General features: G+C 37.3%; 1 protein-coding gene across 3 annotated transcripts; it reads left to right on the top strand.

Moving 5' to 3' along the window:
- Positions 1-3206: 3206 nt before the first annotated feature.
- On the top strand, positions 3207-15559 carry LOC113077133 (von Willebrand factor A domain-containing protein 7-like). 3 transcript variants are annotated; one of them, XM_026249618.1, is made up of 17 exons: positions 3207-3345; positions 3509-3558; positions 3691-3784; positions 5204-5413; positions 5639-5923; positions 6233-6326; positions 6455-6583; positions 7569-7755; positions 8016-8185; positions 8486-8595; positions 8816-8932; positions 9027-9221; positions 9520-9652; positions 13924-14076; positions 14323-14418; positions 14539-14804; positions 14958-15559. In XM_026249618.1, exons 4-17 carry the CDS (start codon positions 5216-5218, stop codon positions 15333-15335), a joined length of 2511 nt encoding a protein of 836 aa, XP_026105403.1. In that variant the 5' UTR covers positions 3207-3345; positions 3509-3558; positions 3691-3784; positions 5204-5215; the 3' UTR covers positions 15336-15559. The 3 variants fall into 3 exon arrangements, with proteins under 3 accessions (XP_026105403.1, XP_026105504.1, XP_026105459.1); XM_026249719.1 differs by lacking the exon at positions 3691-3784; XM_026249674.1 differs by lacking the exons at positions 3207-3345; positions 3691-3784 and having other exon boundaries at positions 3380-3558.
- Positions 15560-16531: the final 972 nt, after the last annotated feature.

The raw sequence follows: 16531 nt of genomic DNA, 5'->3' as shown, positions 1-16531 counted from the left end.
GCTGGTCGTGTAGCATGGTTGGGGAACTAGGGAAAAACAATGACTCATACAGAAAGTATACCACTTAATCAACTCACCCTGAGGAAATGACGGGGTCGTGAACAGATTGAAATCCTAGGATTACTTCATGCTTGGTGGAGTCAAAGACATACAGGGAGAACAATTATTGATGAAATAGACAAACTTGGATAGTCACTGACTTAGTTTGATGACTAATTCTGTTTCCAGTCGAGGTATGAGTAACAGCTTTAATCTTGATGGGTGGATTGCCTGGTTGTGAAAGTTGTGACTCTGATCTGTTCTCTTAGCTTTGAAAATGAACATTTTGTAACCATTTACTATGTCTCAATTAATAAAAAATATGTATGTGAAAAAAAAAACAATTGTTCTCTCATTCACTTGTATTATACTGGAAAATACTATTATATTCTGTATAGTATATATGGTATTCTGTTGTATTCATCAAAAGTAATCTTGTGTTCCACAAAAGAAAAAAAAAATCACAAAGGTTTTTTGGTGAATTGTTTTGTTAAATCTGAAGCTGGTGTGTCATAAGGGAGAAATCCAATGCTGTTGGGGCCATAATTTTCACTTTCAGTCTTTATTGTTCTCAAGAGACAGTTTGTTGTTTAGACAGCAGCATACATAGCCTACAAACATAATTAACCATGAAGCAGGAGCTCCGGGATCCACTGACCTGAAAAATTTCACACTGCAATTCACTGTCTCAACAGAAAATGATATTTCTAGTGGATGTTACTCACTTTCTGTGTGCCTTTCTTTTATCTGTTTTTTTTTTTTAATTTCCCATTTTGTGTTTCTAAGTAACATTTAGTACAGCATGTAAATTAATATCTTAACTCTTGAACATATCATCAGAGAAGATTGCAAGGGGAGCCAAAGTTATTTTGAATAAGTTAAATGAATAAAAAGTAATGATGTATTTGGAAAAATTAATTATAATAAATACGGCAAAGTTCCAAAAAGTAATAAGAATTGTCAGTTTTGATTACATGGTGACTGTATTATTGAAATTTCACTCTCACTTTTTGTGGTATGTGAACAGATGGTTTTGGGACTAGCTTTTGGTCAATTGAATGATTATAATTTATATTTGGCTACAGACAGTTTGTGAGGATTTAATAAATGAAATGACATGTACAATTGAAATATTTTTTTTTAATCTGTCATTTAATATATAACACATACAATAATAATATGTAATGAACTAAGTTCTCTAAACCAATTTTAGCAGGGGAAAATCTGACTGATCATGAACCCACTGAGAGCAGCCTCACCTCGGCCATATCTTCTGGAATTTGCAGTTGGCTCTGATGTCTCTAGTGGTTAAACTCAAGATAAAATTCAATAAATAATATTTTATATAAATAATACTAGTTTTTAGTATTGGGAAACAGTGTGTGCTCATGATGATGGTGATTTTAGTTATATTGTTCCACCTTTAGATGGAGACAAGGGACAGTTTTTATGAGTCATAAGTAAATACTTTTATATTGAAAGAGACTGAAACGCTGAACAAGAACGTTTTTTACTCATCACACATAAATAATCACACTCGCTCAGTCCATCTCTCTCTCTCTCTCTCTCTCTCTCTCTCTATCTATCTCTCTCTCTCTCTCTCTCATGATACACAACTCCACACAATATGCTGATTTTAATAAAGTAAGACAATAAGCTTTTAATGAAGCAACTCAACTTTCCTTCCTAGTTCTAAAGTGAAAGTTTTGAATTTGTTAAGGAGGATTGAGCTCAGCTGTTAAACCAAAGAGAATAGAAGAATAGAAGACCAAAATTGGCGGCTGCTGTTTTGGAGTGAAAATTCCAACTGGAAAACTGTACAGATACACAGAAGTAGACAGAATAACAGTGAAAGAGAAGTCAAAGTGGAACAAAAGAATGCAATTTTGGGCAATCCACTATTAGTGTTAAAGTAAAAATTATGATGTATTTACAAAGGCATCATGCTCATGTGATATTGCTCATTTAAACTAGCTATTTTAGATTTTGATTTGACCTGTGATTGCTGGGTTTGAGTCATCCAGTTTAATTAATAAATGATTCAATCAGCACAAATGCAGAGATTAGTATTAGCTAATATTAGTATTTATTTCCTGTTTAATATTCTGACCATTTTTGTCACTGATTAGGCAGTGTAGGCTAGTATCCATGATTGACAGTTTACCCTACAATCATTAAACAGGAATGTTTGGTTTCAAGAAGATAGGAATGCTGATCTACTTTCCAGTCCTAAGCATACTTTGTCTTTTTTGCATATTTTGGCAATGAAAACTATTTCATGGTCTGTGCAGTTTGTAAGGGCTGTGCAAAAGCTTTCTAAGTCCAGCAGGTTGTGGAGAATGAAGTCAAACTTCTTTCTAGGCCAAGCTACTTGCTTTTATCTTATGACCAGTGTTAGGGAAAGTTACTTTGTTTTTAAAAAATAAAAATGTGTGAAGGCCCTTTCACGCCAAAAGTGAAACGAATGCACCTCAGCCATTCTGGATTAGCATGAAGCATAGAATGCAGGAGAAAGTTCAACACTCTTCAGCAATGAAACAAAAAGAAATAAAAACAAAAGTCATGTTTATTTTAAGTAATTTTTGCTTATTAATATTGCTGAATTGGATTATCGAATGTCAGCAGCAAAGATATTGATTAATAAAATGGGATTAAATGCACAAAAGACATTTGTGTTATTTAATACATTTAAAGGAAAACGCCACCGTTGTTCCATATTCTGCTATGTTCCCTCAACTTAGACGAGTTGATACATACCTCTCCCGTCACAGTGCGTGCATTCATTCGGATAAACTATAGAATATGGAAACATGGAAAAATGGTGATGTTTTCCTTTAATTATTGCAGGTTTGCATTGCACTGCTTTCATTTCTTTTTTCACCTCTGCGCTTACTCCTGATTTCTCTAAACACGGGGACAGGAGAGCTTTAAGTCAATGAATGGGAATTATTTATTTGAAAAAGTAACTCAGATATTTTATTGTAAATTAGAAAGTAGTGCATTACTTTACTAGTTACTTGAAAAAAGTATTACATTCTGATATTCTGATATAAACAGTTTCTTTTGGTTTGACTTCAGAGGACCAACCGGCACGTCCTGTTCCTGGGTCAGCATGATTACTTGAAACAACAAACCTGTCAAGTTATAACACAAACTCTAATCATTGTGTAACCCTTTAACTAGAGGGAATTTAGTTTAACAACAATGATGTACAAGTCTCTAACCCAGTACTGATCCTAAGATTAACATTAGTCCTCACAACTGATTTGTTGTCAGCGATGTTGTTCCAGCAGAAACAATGAAAAGGTAGGATCCTTCTTAAGACCAGCGAGGTGTGGGGAATGAAATCCTTCTTCATTCCAGCTCAAATTGTAGCTGTTTGTAAAAGGCTCTAACTATGCACAAACCTGATTTAACGTCTGTTACTTTCTTTTTTGCTTCCATTCGCAATCACCTTCTCTATATGAAGGGAGTTCTATAGATTATAAACAGCCTGGGTGGATTTATTTTCTTGATTAGGTAAGTCTACTCGATTCATTTATTTATGAATTACTATTTTTTAATGAAAAAAAAAAAAACATAATTATGGTTAAAATGGAAACAGGTAGTCCTTCTCAGATTTGATAATTCATGCAATCGCTTTGCCTGTAGCCTTACAACATTTACGTGTGATGTTGACGTCATATGTAAAAGGATATAAATATACACAGAGCTGGAAATACATTATTCTCAAGAAAACTACAAGGTAACATCATTCATTCTTCTTCTTTTTTTCTCATTGCGTACTGTTGAATTTACTTTAGATTATTTCTTGTCATGTAGTATATTACATTTATATAAGAAAGTTAGTAATCAGGTTCGAAAAATTAAGGACTTAGAGTAATATATATATATATATATATATATATATATATATATATATATATATATATATATATATATATATATATATATATATATACATATTGTATTCCCAAATGTTAGCTAAACCCTTTTGACATATAATATTTACTTAAATATCCCTGCAGGAGTTAATATTTAAAAGAATTTAACAACATGGTAACATTGATGTGCAGGTCAACAAATAAAATATTTTTCTTTTTAGTGTACAGATGTTTAAATTATTTTAATTTTACATTTTTATGATTTAATTAAATAGCAGCTTTTTATCAACTCACAAACCCACGGCAGTTCTTTTATTAAAACCAGTTTAGGAAAACCTAGAGGAATGTAATGTTTAATGCATTTTATTATGTTGATATAAAAAAGGAATATATTTTCTTTCTCTTTGCTTTTTTAAATATCAATATGGTACATTTAATGGTACATTTAAAACAAGTTTGATAAAAAAGGTAATCTAAAATCAATCTAAAAGTACTCCGATTACATTACCAAAAATGAGTCACCTATCATTATTAACTACAGTTTTCATCATGTAATCTGTAATCAGTAACAAACTACACTTTTAGAGTAATCTACCCAGCTCTGCGTGTTTATTTCCTCTGATCATTTGACAACTTTCTCTTTCTTTTTCATCAAGATGTTCTATAAAAATTCACCTTTTGTGTTCCAATAAAGAAAATAAGCTAGACAGTTTTGTGGTGAACATTCTGTTAAAACTAGAGATCTTCATTTGGGAGTTCATATGTTAGATTAGAGTTTGGTTACAGAAAAGTTTGCAAACATTGTTCTGGATCCCCTTCAGCAATGCACGACCCACGGGCCGTTGGCCTGAAGCTGTCATTCTGAAGATCTAGATACGCAAGACTAGAGGCTGAAAGACCTGAAATGGGTGTATCAAAAGAGAATAATCCGAAATATGTAGTGTTTTGTTGGGTCACCACTTTTACGTTCAGTTTGTCTACTGTCTCAGAGGCAATTTACTGCAGACAGCAGTACATGCAATAAACCATGAATGGAAACATAAAAAAAAATAATAATAATTAAAATAAACTGTTTAGACATCCAGGAGCTGATTTAAAGGCAGATAATAAGCATTTGACTTAACTAGAGTTAATCTAAGACATTATTCCATTTTATCAGGGTTATGATTAAAGACACAGGCAGGAAAAATGAAAATATGGCATATTATGTAAAAAGAAAAGAAAAAAAAGAATGACTTTTGAAAGAAATTAATGAATTCCCATTATTACTTTTCCCACAGTTGTGGACAGTCATGGTGTCACTGGTTGTAGTGGCTGTATTTCTCCTCCAGGGGGCTCTATTTCAGCCCCCTCAGGCAGCAGCATTCAAAATCCTCCCTGCTGATCAATCCCTCACACATGAACAAATCACCAGGGCAGCTTTCCTCCGCAAGATGGCAGAGGTTTGCCGAGATGCAGCCACTTCCCAGGGCAAAGACTTTACGCTTCCTGTAAGAATATGAGCTTTAGCAAATTTGTGGACTACACGGGCTGTTTTCAAATGATTTAATCACAACTTTACTATTTAAAAAAAAAAAAAAAATACTAGTAGTTTTTTATATAAACTTTTGTGATTAAACATTTTTATTTATTTTATTAAATATATTATTTATGCATTATTTTGTAAAATAGATTATTAAATATATTTTAATACATTTATATACTTCCCACTTTAGATCAACAGCAAACTGACTGCAACTACCGTCCAGAGAGCCTGCTCAAATGCATATTCTTCCCTCTTGAAACTCTCCTCTTTCAATCTGGCTATTGTTCAGACTTCCCTTAGCAATGCAGCTGTGGATAGAAAGCAGTTCAGTACTGCTCATCATTTCGATGATGAAGATTTCAAAAATGGACGAGACCTTATTACTAAGGGTGTAGCTGCTGTGAAAGTCAGCATCAAAAAGGGGAACTATTTGTCGGCCCGCACCAGTCTTGGGATTGTATCTCATACTTTACAGGTATGTTAATCCTGGTTAGTCCTTACAATATGTGTCTGAAGCATATTTTAATTTTATGCAGGCCTCATGCAATAAAATCTGAAATTGTTGAGGATTTTAAATAAAAATCAAGATCTGCATTTTTCTTTTAAAGATTAGAATTGAATCTAAATGAAAAATAAAAAAAGCACAATAAAACTGCTCAGTATTATTACACAAATTATACTGTGTTCAGCATTGGCTTTGTCAGTGGTTTATAATGAGTCACAATAGGACTACTCTGAGTATATACATTTGCAAGTTAAAAAAAAAGTTTTTTTTTGTGTTCAGGATTTCTATAGCCACAGTAACTGGGTGGAACTGGGAAGCAATGCACCTTTCAGCACACTGATCAAACCTGAGCTTCCTCTCGACAACCTAGCAAGTACTGTGCTGTATACTTGTTTCTGAAGTAGTCTATGTATTAATCTCAAAATTAAATTCCCCAATCAAATTACATAACCTTGATATATCAAGTAATTTGAGTGTATTTCTGTATGGATGAATATCTAGGTCCCAATACAAAAACATGCCAAAGCTGTATCGGAGAAGACTGCAGTAACAACATTCTCCCAGAGATAATCCAGCAGAAGAAATTAACTTCAGGATATTTCCACCTTGTATTCCCATTCAAACCTTCAGGTATGGAAACTTAGCATCTCATTCATTAGCATTGGTAAGTAGTGCTGTTTTGGCTTTTTAAAGTAGTAGTTAACAAAGCGCTATATTTCTATTTTCTACACTGTAAAAAAAAGAAAAAAAAAGGAAAATGAAAAAGACACAGGTCATTTTGGGTCAAGAGACATTGCCACGTTATGCAGTCTGAATTTACAAACATTACAAACAAAATGGGTTGTTCTGTCAATTCAAGTCAATTCAACCTGGGTACTGTGATAGGATGCCATCTTTGCAATAAGTCAGTTTGTAAAATTTTAGCCCTGCAATATTCCACTGTCAACTGTAAGAGGTATTATTAGAAAGTATAAACATTTAGGAACAGCAGCGACTCAGACACTACACAGAAGACCATGTAAAGTCACAGAGTGGGCTGCATGTCACGGCTGCATGTGAGCTTCACATTACAATATCAAGCATTAGATTGACTGGTCTATAGCACACCTCCACTGGACACTTGAGCAGTGGAAACAAGTTCTGTGGAGTGATAGATTCCAGGAGAACATTATCTGACTGCATTGTGAAAATTGTGAAGTGGAAACAGTTTGGGGAAGGCCCTTTTCTATTATAGCATGATTGCCCACTGCTCTGGGAGTGTGTTCCCTACTCACTGTTGTGTGTGTGCACTTGGAAAAGGGATTAAATGCAGAGCACCAATTCTGAGTACAGGTTACCATAATTGCAAGTCAGGCCTTCTTGTCCAACTTCAGTGCCTTATCCCAAAAATGCTCTACTTTCTAAATGGACAAAAAGGCCAACAGAAACAACCCAAAAACCTTAATTATTATGGTCAGAAAGATCCCCAGATATCCTGTTTCATCAGGTCCCTTAAATTAACTCCATCAATTACAATTCCATTGCAGCTTCATCACAGAGTGCATACAAATGCTTTGAAATGAGACTACAAAGCTCTACATTTACAGACACTTAATTTAATATTTAACTCTCTCAGGCAAGTGTAGCCATGGTGGTGCTTTTGATAGGACCAGTTCAACAGAACCCACTGGAGGCATTAACAAGGATGACATCAGTTCAGAGCATGGCTTCCTTCACCAGCGAGCTGCTGACATGGCAATCAATGCTACTATGGAACTGCTGGAAGACATCCGACTGGCAACAGGCGACCAAGCCTTTCTTCGGTAGTAGGCATTTTTCCTTCTTCTTCCTAGTAGCATAAGCCGTCCAAATCTATGCACCATATTCAAAGTTTCTTGAAAGCCGTGCAATAGGGAGTTAGTCGTGCCATCAGCCATAGGTATAAAATCTCCTTAACTCTTCTTCTTATTCAAATCTTAAGCTTATAGTTCACACATTTGGTCAACATTGGTAAAATTATTGCTGAAATTTTTGTTTCTCTTTCATCTCTCTCTCTCTCTCTCTCTCTCTCTCTCTCTCTCAGACTGATGGGCCTCAGTCAGACCTCAGTTCTGGCTTTTGTGATTGACACCACAGGCAGTCTGTCTAACTACATCACAGAGGCCAAGAGAGTGTCCTTCAGTATCATAGACAGCAGGAGAGGAACATCAGAGGAACCTTCAGAATACATTCTAGTAAAATTTAATGACCAGGGTTAGTCACATTGTGATATAAAAATGGACAAATCTCTGTAATTATATCACTTTAATAACATATTATATTAACATACTATATAAATATGGATGAAATATCTTGTTCAATAAAATTAAGCAAGTTCTTTATGCATGGTGCTTTAAAATAAAATAAAACTAAAACATTCACCATATTTATGTTGTTTCATATAGCTTGTTGAGATGGACCACAGTTTTGACAGTTTCTACACACATTGAAAATGCACTGTGCATGTTTTTGCTCTGGTTGTGCTTTGTAGTGATGTCTTTGTGTCTCACACAGGTTTTGGACTTGTCATAAGAACTGGGGATGCAGATAAGTTCAAAGAGCAAATCAATTCCCTGTCAGTATCTGATAGTTTAAACCCAGGGATGTGCCTTTCAGGACTGCTGGTGCGTGTGTGTCTTTTAGATCTTTTAGTAAAATAATCCTTCATTCAACCAAAAAAAGTTCACAGTGAAACCAGTACACTCAAAAACAAATGGCCAAGTATTTATTTTGAAAGTTTCCATTTGAAAGAAATCATTGTGGTGAGCTTTGATATTCACAACACAGAGTCGTTATAATGCTAAAAGTTTTTGTCTTTTCTTTTATTGTTCCATGAATCTATAGTTGACACTGACAAGAGCTCCTCCATCATCAAATATTTTTGTTTTCACTGATGCTTCAGCCAAGGACACAGAATTAAAAAGTTCAGTTGGAGCCATGATAGAAAGCACCAAGTCAAAAGTGAGTTCCTGCAGAAAAGGTTTTGTTCTTCAGGTAGGATCTGTTGGGTTAGAGATACTTAATCTTAAGATGTTTCTTTCTTCCCACACTGAAGGTCACTTTCCTGCTGATAAACTCCATCTCAACACGTAGTCAACAGAATGTTTCGTTATCAAGATCACTGTCTCAGTCAGAAATACAGCTTTACAGAGACCTGACCCAAGTTTCTGATGGACAGACCATAGACATCACAAACACTACATCATCTCAGGCTACTGCAGTCATTACAGATTTAATCACTGCTGACCTGGTAAGTTCTAACAATGAGATCACAATGTTATGTTATATTTTATCAATATATATTAACAGTACTTTTAGCATCACTGTTACATAGACATGCATTTTATAATGTAAATGTAATTTGCTTTATATCACCAGTAGTATCCTAATTTGGTTTGTGCTGTTCTGTTCTTGGAGGTAACGCATGATATGTAAAAATTGATAGCCTGAATGCACTGTAAGTCGCTTTGGATAAAAGCGTCTGTCAATGCATAAATTTAATTTATTTAACTCTGTAAATCTAATGTTATAAAACCTGTTTCTTGAAGGTGACTGTTCTTCAGGCAACGAGAAATCCACCTAAGGCAGAAAACTTTTCTTTTGTGCTGGATCCAACTCTGTCCAATGTGACTGTGTATATAAACGGAGACTCTCCAGTCTTTACTCTCTACAGCCCTACTGGTAAACCAACACATTTATGAACAGAATGCTCAGCTACTGTACTGTACTGTACATATTCAATCAGTTTTTAAATTTATACTCAACCCAAAATTAAAATTCTCCCATTTACTTAACCTCATGCCGTCCCAGATGTATATGAGTTCCCTTTCAAGTGAACTTCGAATTACGTCCTCTAGGGGTCGCTATGGGGAATGCCTCGTTGTGACCCGTGTCTGAAGCATACGATAAAAAATAAAAAAAACAAGTTGGCCAGCAACAGCCCCTGATATCACTGCCGGTGTGACTAAAATAGGCGCCGGGAGAACAGGTTTTCTCTTCTTCGTCTTCATTTTACTTTTTTTTTTTAAGCGTACAGTTTTTAGGAGTGCATGTTTCTTGCCAGAGGTTTTGCTCTGATACTGGCAGTTTCACAGCTTGCATGCTGTGCTGTCTGTGTGCTGAAGAGCAAGCGCATTCAGCTCTCGAGGGAGTTAGATTCGCTCTGCTGTGCTCATTGTGAGTCATTCGCTGGACTTATAAGGGAGATGTGAGTATTTCACCATTTACCCGAGTTTGTAGATGGTGTGCACATGAGAGCTATCGGTTTGAATTTGTGACGTGTGCGGTTGAACAAGCCGATTTGTTGATCTATCTGAAGTTGACCAATCACAAACTAGGAAAACCACAGAAGAAGAAAGACGAAGACGGCAGCGCCATGGAGAATGTGGACTATTGACCAGGAGGATAAACTTGCTGAACTCTGACAGGAACAGCGAGCGATGTATCATGTACCATGCAAAAGCTGTACCGTGCTTTTTAATTCTCTCTCTCTCTCTCTCTCTCTCTCTCTCTCTCTCTCTCTCACACACACACACACACGCATATGTAGTTTATGGGGACTCTCCATAGACGTAACAGTTTTCTATACTGTACAAACTGTATATTCTATCTGCATACACTACCTCTATTCATCACGGAAAAATGCATGTTTAAAATTTTAATTAAACATTCTTTAGGTTATTTAAGACATTTGGTTTTATGAGGGCACAGGAAGTGTCTGTGGCTGACAATAAGCCTAAATGTGTAGGAAACAGTCACGCTCGTATTAATATTTTATATGTAGTTATGAGAGAGGGAGAGCAGTTATATTAGGTGCGTTCGACTTGAAGCAGCACTACACAGAATGATCACTTCTATGACATCAAAGGACATTGAGAGAGATTCCTGTGTGCTCTCTTATCACTCTTACGGTACTTTAATGTCATACAGTGATCCTTCTGTGTAGCGCTGCTTCAAGTCGAATGCGCCTATCAACTTCGTGCGATTGCTTCGGAAATCGGCAGGTGGTAAAATCGTGTATCACCTCGTCCGTACGATTTTCAGATAAATTCACTTGTGACGTGAGTGTGGACATACACATACACATCGCATGGGCTTCCGACCATGCGAGTTCACAGTGAACACCCACCTTTAAGAAGCTTTAAGTACACACACTAAGCTTTGTGTATTTTCTAAATCCTTATGGTGGTAAGTGTGCACATTGAACACTTGCACACTTTCTAAAATCCACATAGGTGGTAAGTGTGTACGTAAGACACTTTGCACTTTCTGAAATCTGGTACGGTAAGGGTCATGTACTCAGAGTTGGTTAGACCTTGGTTCCTCGGGCTCCACTCAACCAATGTGTTTTTATTAATGCACTTAAAGCGTCACTTCCCTCAACATGAAGGGCTTGACTTCTCTCCCCATGTGAGGAGTTGAATTCCTCGCTCCGTGGGCTGTTTTTGCAGTAGTTTAGAAGTGTTCCCTTTACCAAAAAGGGTTTCCTACGAGCGTGCAATTCTCTTTCTGAATTCGGAGTTCTCCTCTCACATGAAAGACGAGTTCTCTGTTTTTCCCAGAGCACCTGGCATCCAGCAGCATCAGATATACTAAGCCCTTCCATCGCCTCTATGATACACTGAGTTTTTGGCTAGCTTGCAGTATGCTTACCCTTCTGATTCTCATGATCAGGCTGTAGGTCGAGCCCCCTCTCATTTTGAGAGTTGGGGTTGTGCTCCCTCAGCTTGGTAGCCTACTGCTGGCTGTTCCAGCATGAAACATGCTGCAGGTTGAGCCCCCTCTCTCATGAGAATTGGGTTGTGCTCCCTCAACTAAGTAAATTATTGCTAGCTGTTCCAGCTTGGAACATGCTGAAGGTCGAGCTCCCCCTCGTTTGAGAGCTTGGTGTTTGCCCCTCCCCTCAGATAGATATTTACTGCTAGCCTCTCCAGCATTATTACCATAGATTTAGTTGATGACTCTCAAACATTGTTTTTGGGATGCACAATTCCTTATATGAGCTGCTCTTTTAGAGTGCCATGAGAGCACCCCTTAGAACAGTATCTAAAATCCATATTATGGTAAGTGATCTGTTGAGACAGTTCCTTCAGCAAGCTTATGCAACAATGGTATCCCCTGTGTGACAGACAAGACTTAGTATTAAATGCTAGGCTCTTTGCCATATTCCTTCCAATATTCATTCCAAGCTTTGAACTCTACCCTGGGCCGTAGCCCTAACAGGTAATTTGGGAATGTAGCCTAGGCCCTAAGCCATACGAGAGATAATGTCACGGACATCCGTCCAATGTCCCAGGGGGAAATTCCATGAAAATGGTAGAGTTGGTACTTAGTGCGCACCATGATTCTGGCCTGCACTCCCCTCAGCATGGCGGCCTGGGTATACTGTTCCCCATAGCGACCCCTAGAGGATGCAGTTTGAAGTTACCTTGAAAGGGAATATCTCAGGTTACTAATGTTACCATGGTTCCCTGAGTTGGGAACGAGAAACTGCGTCCTCTAGCTTCCTGCCATGCTTCGGACACAAGCTTCAGATGATGAAGTGAATGATGTGTTCTCCCGGCGCACATTTATCTATAGTCGCACTGGTAGTCGTGTCAGGGGCTGTCGCCGGCCAACTTGATGTTTTTCATTGTATGCTTTGGACACGGGTCACATATAACAAACAACACAATTTAATAATTTGTGGTGGTTCTAATTAAATGATAAAAACAGTTGCAAATATTATACCAATCAAATGTGCAACACTTATTTTATACCAAATTATATGTAATATCTAATTATTATTAATATTTAGCATGTACTGGAAAGGTTTCAGCACCCTTTCACCCTTTCAAAAAAATCTCACTATTTATTTCCAGAACATGATGATTGATAGCATATGCTTAGCCTCCAATAGAGCATCACAGTCCCGCCCACAGCTGGTGCCGGAAGTAAAAATTCAATGCAATTTCTGCATTGACATTTGGGGTATAAGCCATAAAAACGTAACCATACATGGTAGGCTTAAAACCAGCTACGGCTGTACTAAGCGATAGTATATGCTCATATAAACACAAAAGGAAATTAAAAACCTGTGTTGCGTTTTTGTACGGTAGACTTATGAGTGCAATCATGATCTCCATGACTGCCATGAGAAAATTCACTGGAGGAAAAAGTTCGCACGGGCGGCCGTCATCCATGCCGTCATCAGATTTTGAAGTCGCTCAAAAGGCTTGTTCGCGGTTGTGGCTCCAGTCGAATTCAATGAGGCGTGGTGGTTTATGGGATGAGTAGTTCCTGCGCTCGGAATGAAAATATGTACACAGTCTTGTACCTTTGACTTTTTTGGGATTTTCTCTTAATTTTTTCACTCGAAATGATATGTTATATGCTTATGAGTTCAGCCGTAGCTGGTTATCCTCACACATGCTCTAAAACTCTTTAGATACGTTTTTTTCCGAAAGTCAATGGGAGAAATGAATGGGAAATTTACTTCCGGCACCAGAGCTCTCTCGGGCTGTGGGCGGGACTGTGATGCTCTATACCACTCTGAAGCGGTATTGAAGATAATGTGGATTTAGTGCATTAAGGACATTTTGGCATTTGGGAAAGTCTTACACACTTACTTCCTGTTGCGTCCACTTGCTCATGTGGCCAAGACTGCAGGTTTGGGTATTTGAAAAAGCCCAATGAATCAATGTGTTCTGAAGCTAGATGATAAGTGTAGGTAAGAAAAAAAAAGAGATAATTTTTAACTATTAACCATAGCTTCCAAGCAACTATTATACATCTAGGATGACATGAGATTTAGGAAATTATGATATAATTTTTATTTTTCGGGTAGAGTTTAGCTTTATGGCTGCATTGGATGTTTGGGCTCTGCAATAAGGATTATGTAATAATTATTATGTAAACAACATCTGATTTAATGGATTCCACCCTTAATGTAATTATATATTTGGCAATTTCAGGTGTGTCTCAGTCGGGATCAGTGACAGATGGTCCTCTGGGCAGCATCCTGACTGTGGGGAATCTAAAGAGAGTAAAACTCAACTCTGCCAGCCAGACAGGAGAGTGGAAGATCAGTATAAACTCTACAAGCTCCTACAACCTGAGAGTTACTGGTAAAGGTTTAATTCTGCAATAAATAACTCCAGAAAATCTGTAACATGTTTTATAGGACATAGATCATTTACCATAATTATTTTGGTGGTGATTTCTTGCAGCATACATAAAAAATGGGAGTAATATATGAATTAAGTTCTTATATTGTCATTTATCACAGAAAATAATTTATCTCTGTTTGTCAAAGCAAAATAAGTGTTTATATGCCAATCCATAATTCAAAATTCTTTTAACTGTAAACACAGGTCAGAGTTCTGTGGACGTTCTCTTTTACTTTGTGGAGATAGTTCAGGGAGGTCATGGAGACTCATGGGGACAGAGTTTTACCCGCCCTTTTATTGGTACAACATCATGCATCATCCATCCATCGAATTTCGCTAATGTTACTGCGCCCTAATAATTTTGTTTGTCATATATGTACATAGTAATGATACTTCACTGTTTTTCTGATTGCTGATCAGGTCGGAATGCTACTTTTTATGTCTCTGTGACTGGAAGAGATTCGGTCACAGTGACTGAAGTGCTTCTAGTTGAAGCTTCAGGATCTGATTTTGTTAATGGAACTGTCAAAGCTGTCGGTGCGACAGACTTCCTGGTCAACATTGACAGAATCCCAGAGTGGGCGTTTGTGGTGCAGCTGAAAGGGCTGTTGAATGACTCATCATCAGTTAGTCGATTCCAGAGACAGTCACCCACCCAGCATAAAGGATCTAGAATAACAGTCATGGTAAGAACTATATGGTAAAATATTGTTATTAATCAAATTATGAATCAAAATACACTTAATTTTACATCACAGTTTAGTACAAAAACAGAGATTGAAAAACTCATCACTGTTTAAGACAAATAACATGCATTCCCCATATCTGTTCCTCCACAGGCCCAATCACAGAACATTACACAGCCTGGAGTCCCATTGAGTCTCAACTTTACAGTGGCCACTAATACTACAGGTGGCACCTACACTATCAGAGCTCTGAATGACCAGGGCTTCAGCGTGTCTTTCCCTAGCTCTCTGATCCTTGAAACAGGGGGAAGCGCTCAAGGAAGTGTGACACTGACTGCACCCTCCGACACAGAGTCAGGGACGGATGTCAAACTCACTATTGAGGCAGAAGCTCCAGGATCCACTGACCTGAATTATGTCACACTGCAACTCACTGTCTCAACAGCAAATGCTATTTTCAGTGGATGTTACTCACTTTCTGTGTGCCTTTCTTTCTTATTTTTTATCGTTTGCCATTTTGTATGTTTATAAATAACATTTTAAATCTTTACTGGTCTTGAACTGTCTTTTGTAAAAGAGCCTTTGTAAATATAAAAAAAATCAATGTTAAGGTTTACCAATGAAATTTAACTTTCACTTTCTGTTGTATTTGAACAGGTGCATTTGGGGCTAGTTTTTGTGGATATTTGTGATTTCATTGTGTAATATATACTCTTGATCTTTTTTAACGTTTATTAAAGAAAAAGTTCACATAAGGGGCATCAGCATTGTGTAAACTATTTGTTTTGTTTTTTAGCTTCCGCTCTCATTCAGTTTCTCCTTGGCTCAGAGGGTTCAGGACTGAATGAATGAATTGACGTGTACGACTGTGATTTTTGATCTACCACTAATATTGAAATATATATTGAACCAATTTCTGGGAAAGTTTGTTATGGGGAGAGTAAGTGATGCATTGTTATGGCTCATTAACAGTTGTCAGGAAACCAAGGCAAGTGTGCTTTGGTTAGATCAAACACAAGATGTGTGTAATTTGATAGGACACAATCAACAATAGTAGTTAATAAGGAAGTAAATATTCTTCCTTACTGACATTTGTACAGCCACACACTTACAGAAAGGATTATCATGTACACCGGCGGCGCCAGGGGGGGTCTTGGGGGGTCTCAAGACCCTGCCAAAAAATGCCTTGACCCCCCATTTGACCCCCCAGCCTCTTCCTGATTAAAAAGATATATATATTCGGGATAAAGATCCAAAAATGTTTCTCTTCAAACTACGCAGAACAATAATAAATAATTATTTCGATATTTATTCATACACTGAAACGAGAACCGTTTCTGTCAGACGCGTCCGATTCGAGAACCGATGAGCTGATGATAACTGCGCATGCGTGATTCAGCGTGAAGCAGACTGACACAGAGCGCATCTGAACCGACCTGATTCTTTTGGTGGTTGATTCTGAACTGATTCTGTGCTAATGTTATAAGCGCGGGTAAACCAAAGGCTTGAATGAAGGGCAATCATCGCCAATGACGGCATTACATCGAGCGCAAAAGAACCGGTGAACCATTTTTTTTTTCAACTGGTTTATTTGATCGAATTGTCCGAAAGAACCGGTTCACTTGAGCACCTGCTCCTTTGCCCCTTAAGTGCCCTTTTGTCAAAGCAAAATTTCAATTTTTTTTGTAATAACATAAACATTTGTGAATGCCTGCCCACGCCCAATC

The sequence above is a fragment of the Carassius auratus genome, chromosome 1, assembly GCF_003368295.1.
Source record: "Carassius auratus strain Wakin chromosome 1, ASM336829v1, whole genome shotgun sequence".
NCBI lineage: Eukaryota > Metazoa > Chordata > Actinopteri > Cypriniformes > Cyprinidae > Carassius > Carassius auratus.
The sequence above is the reverse complement of the archived record's forward strand: the minus strand, read 5'-3'. Positions and strand labels throughout refer to the sequence as shown.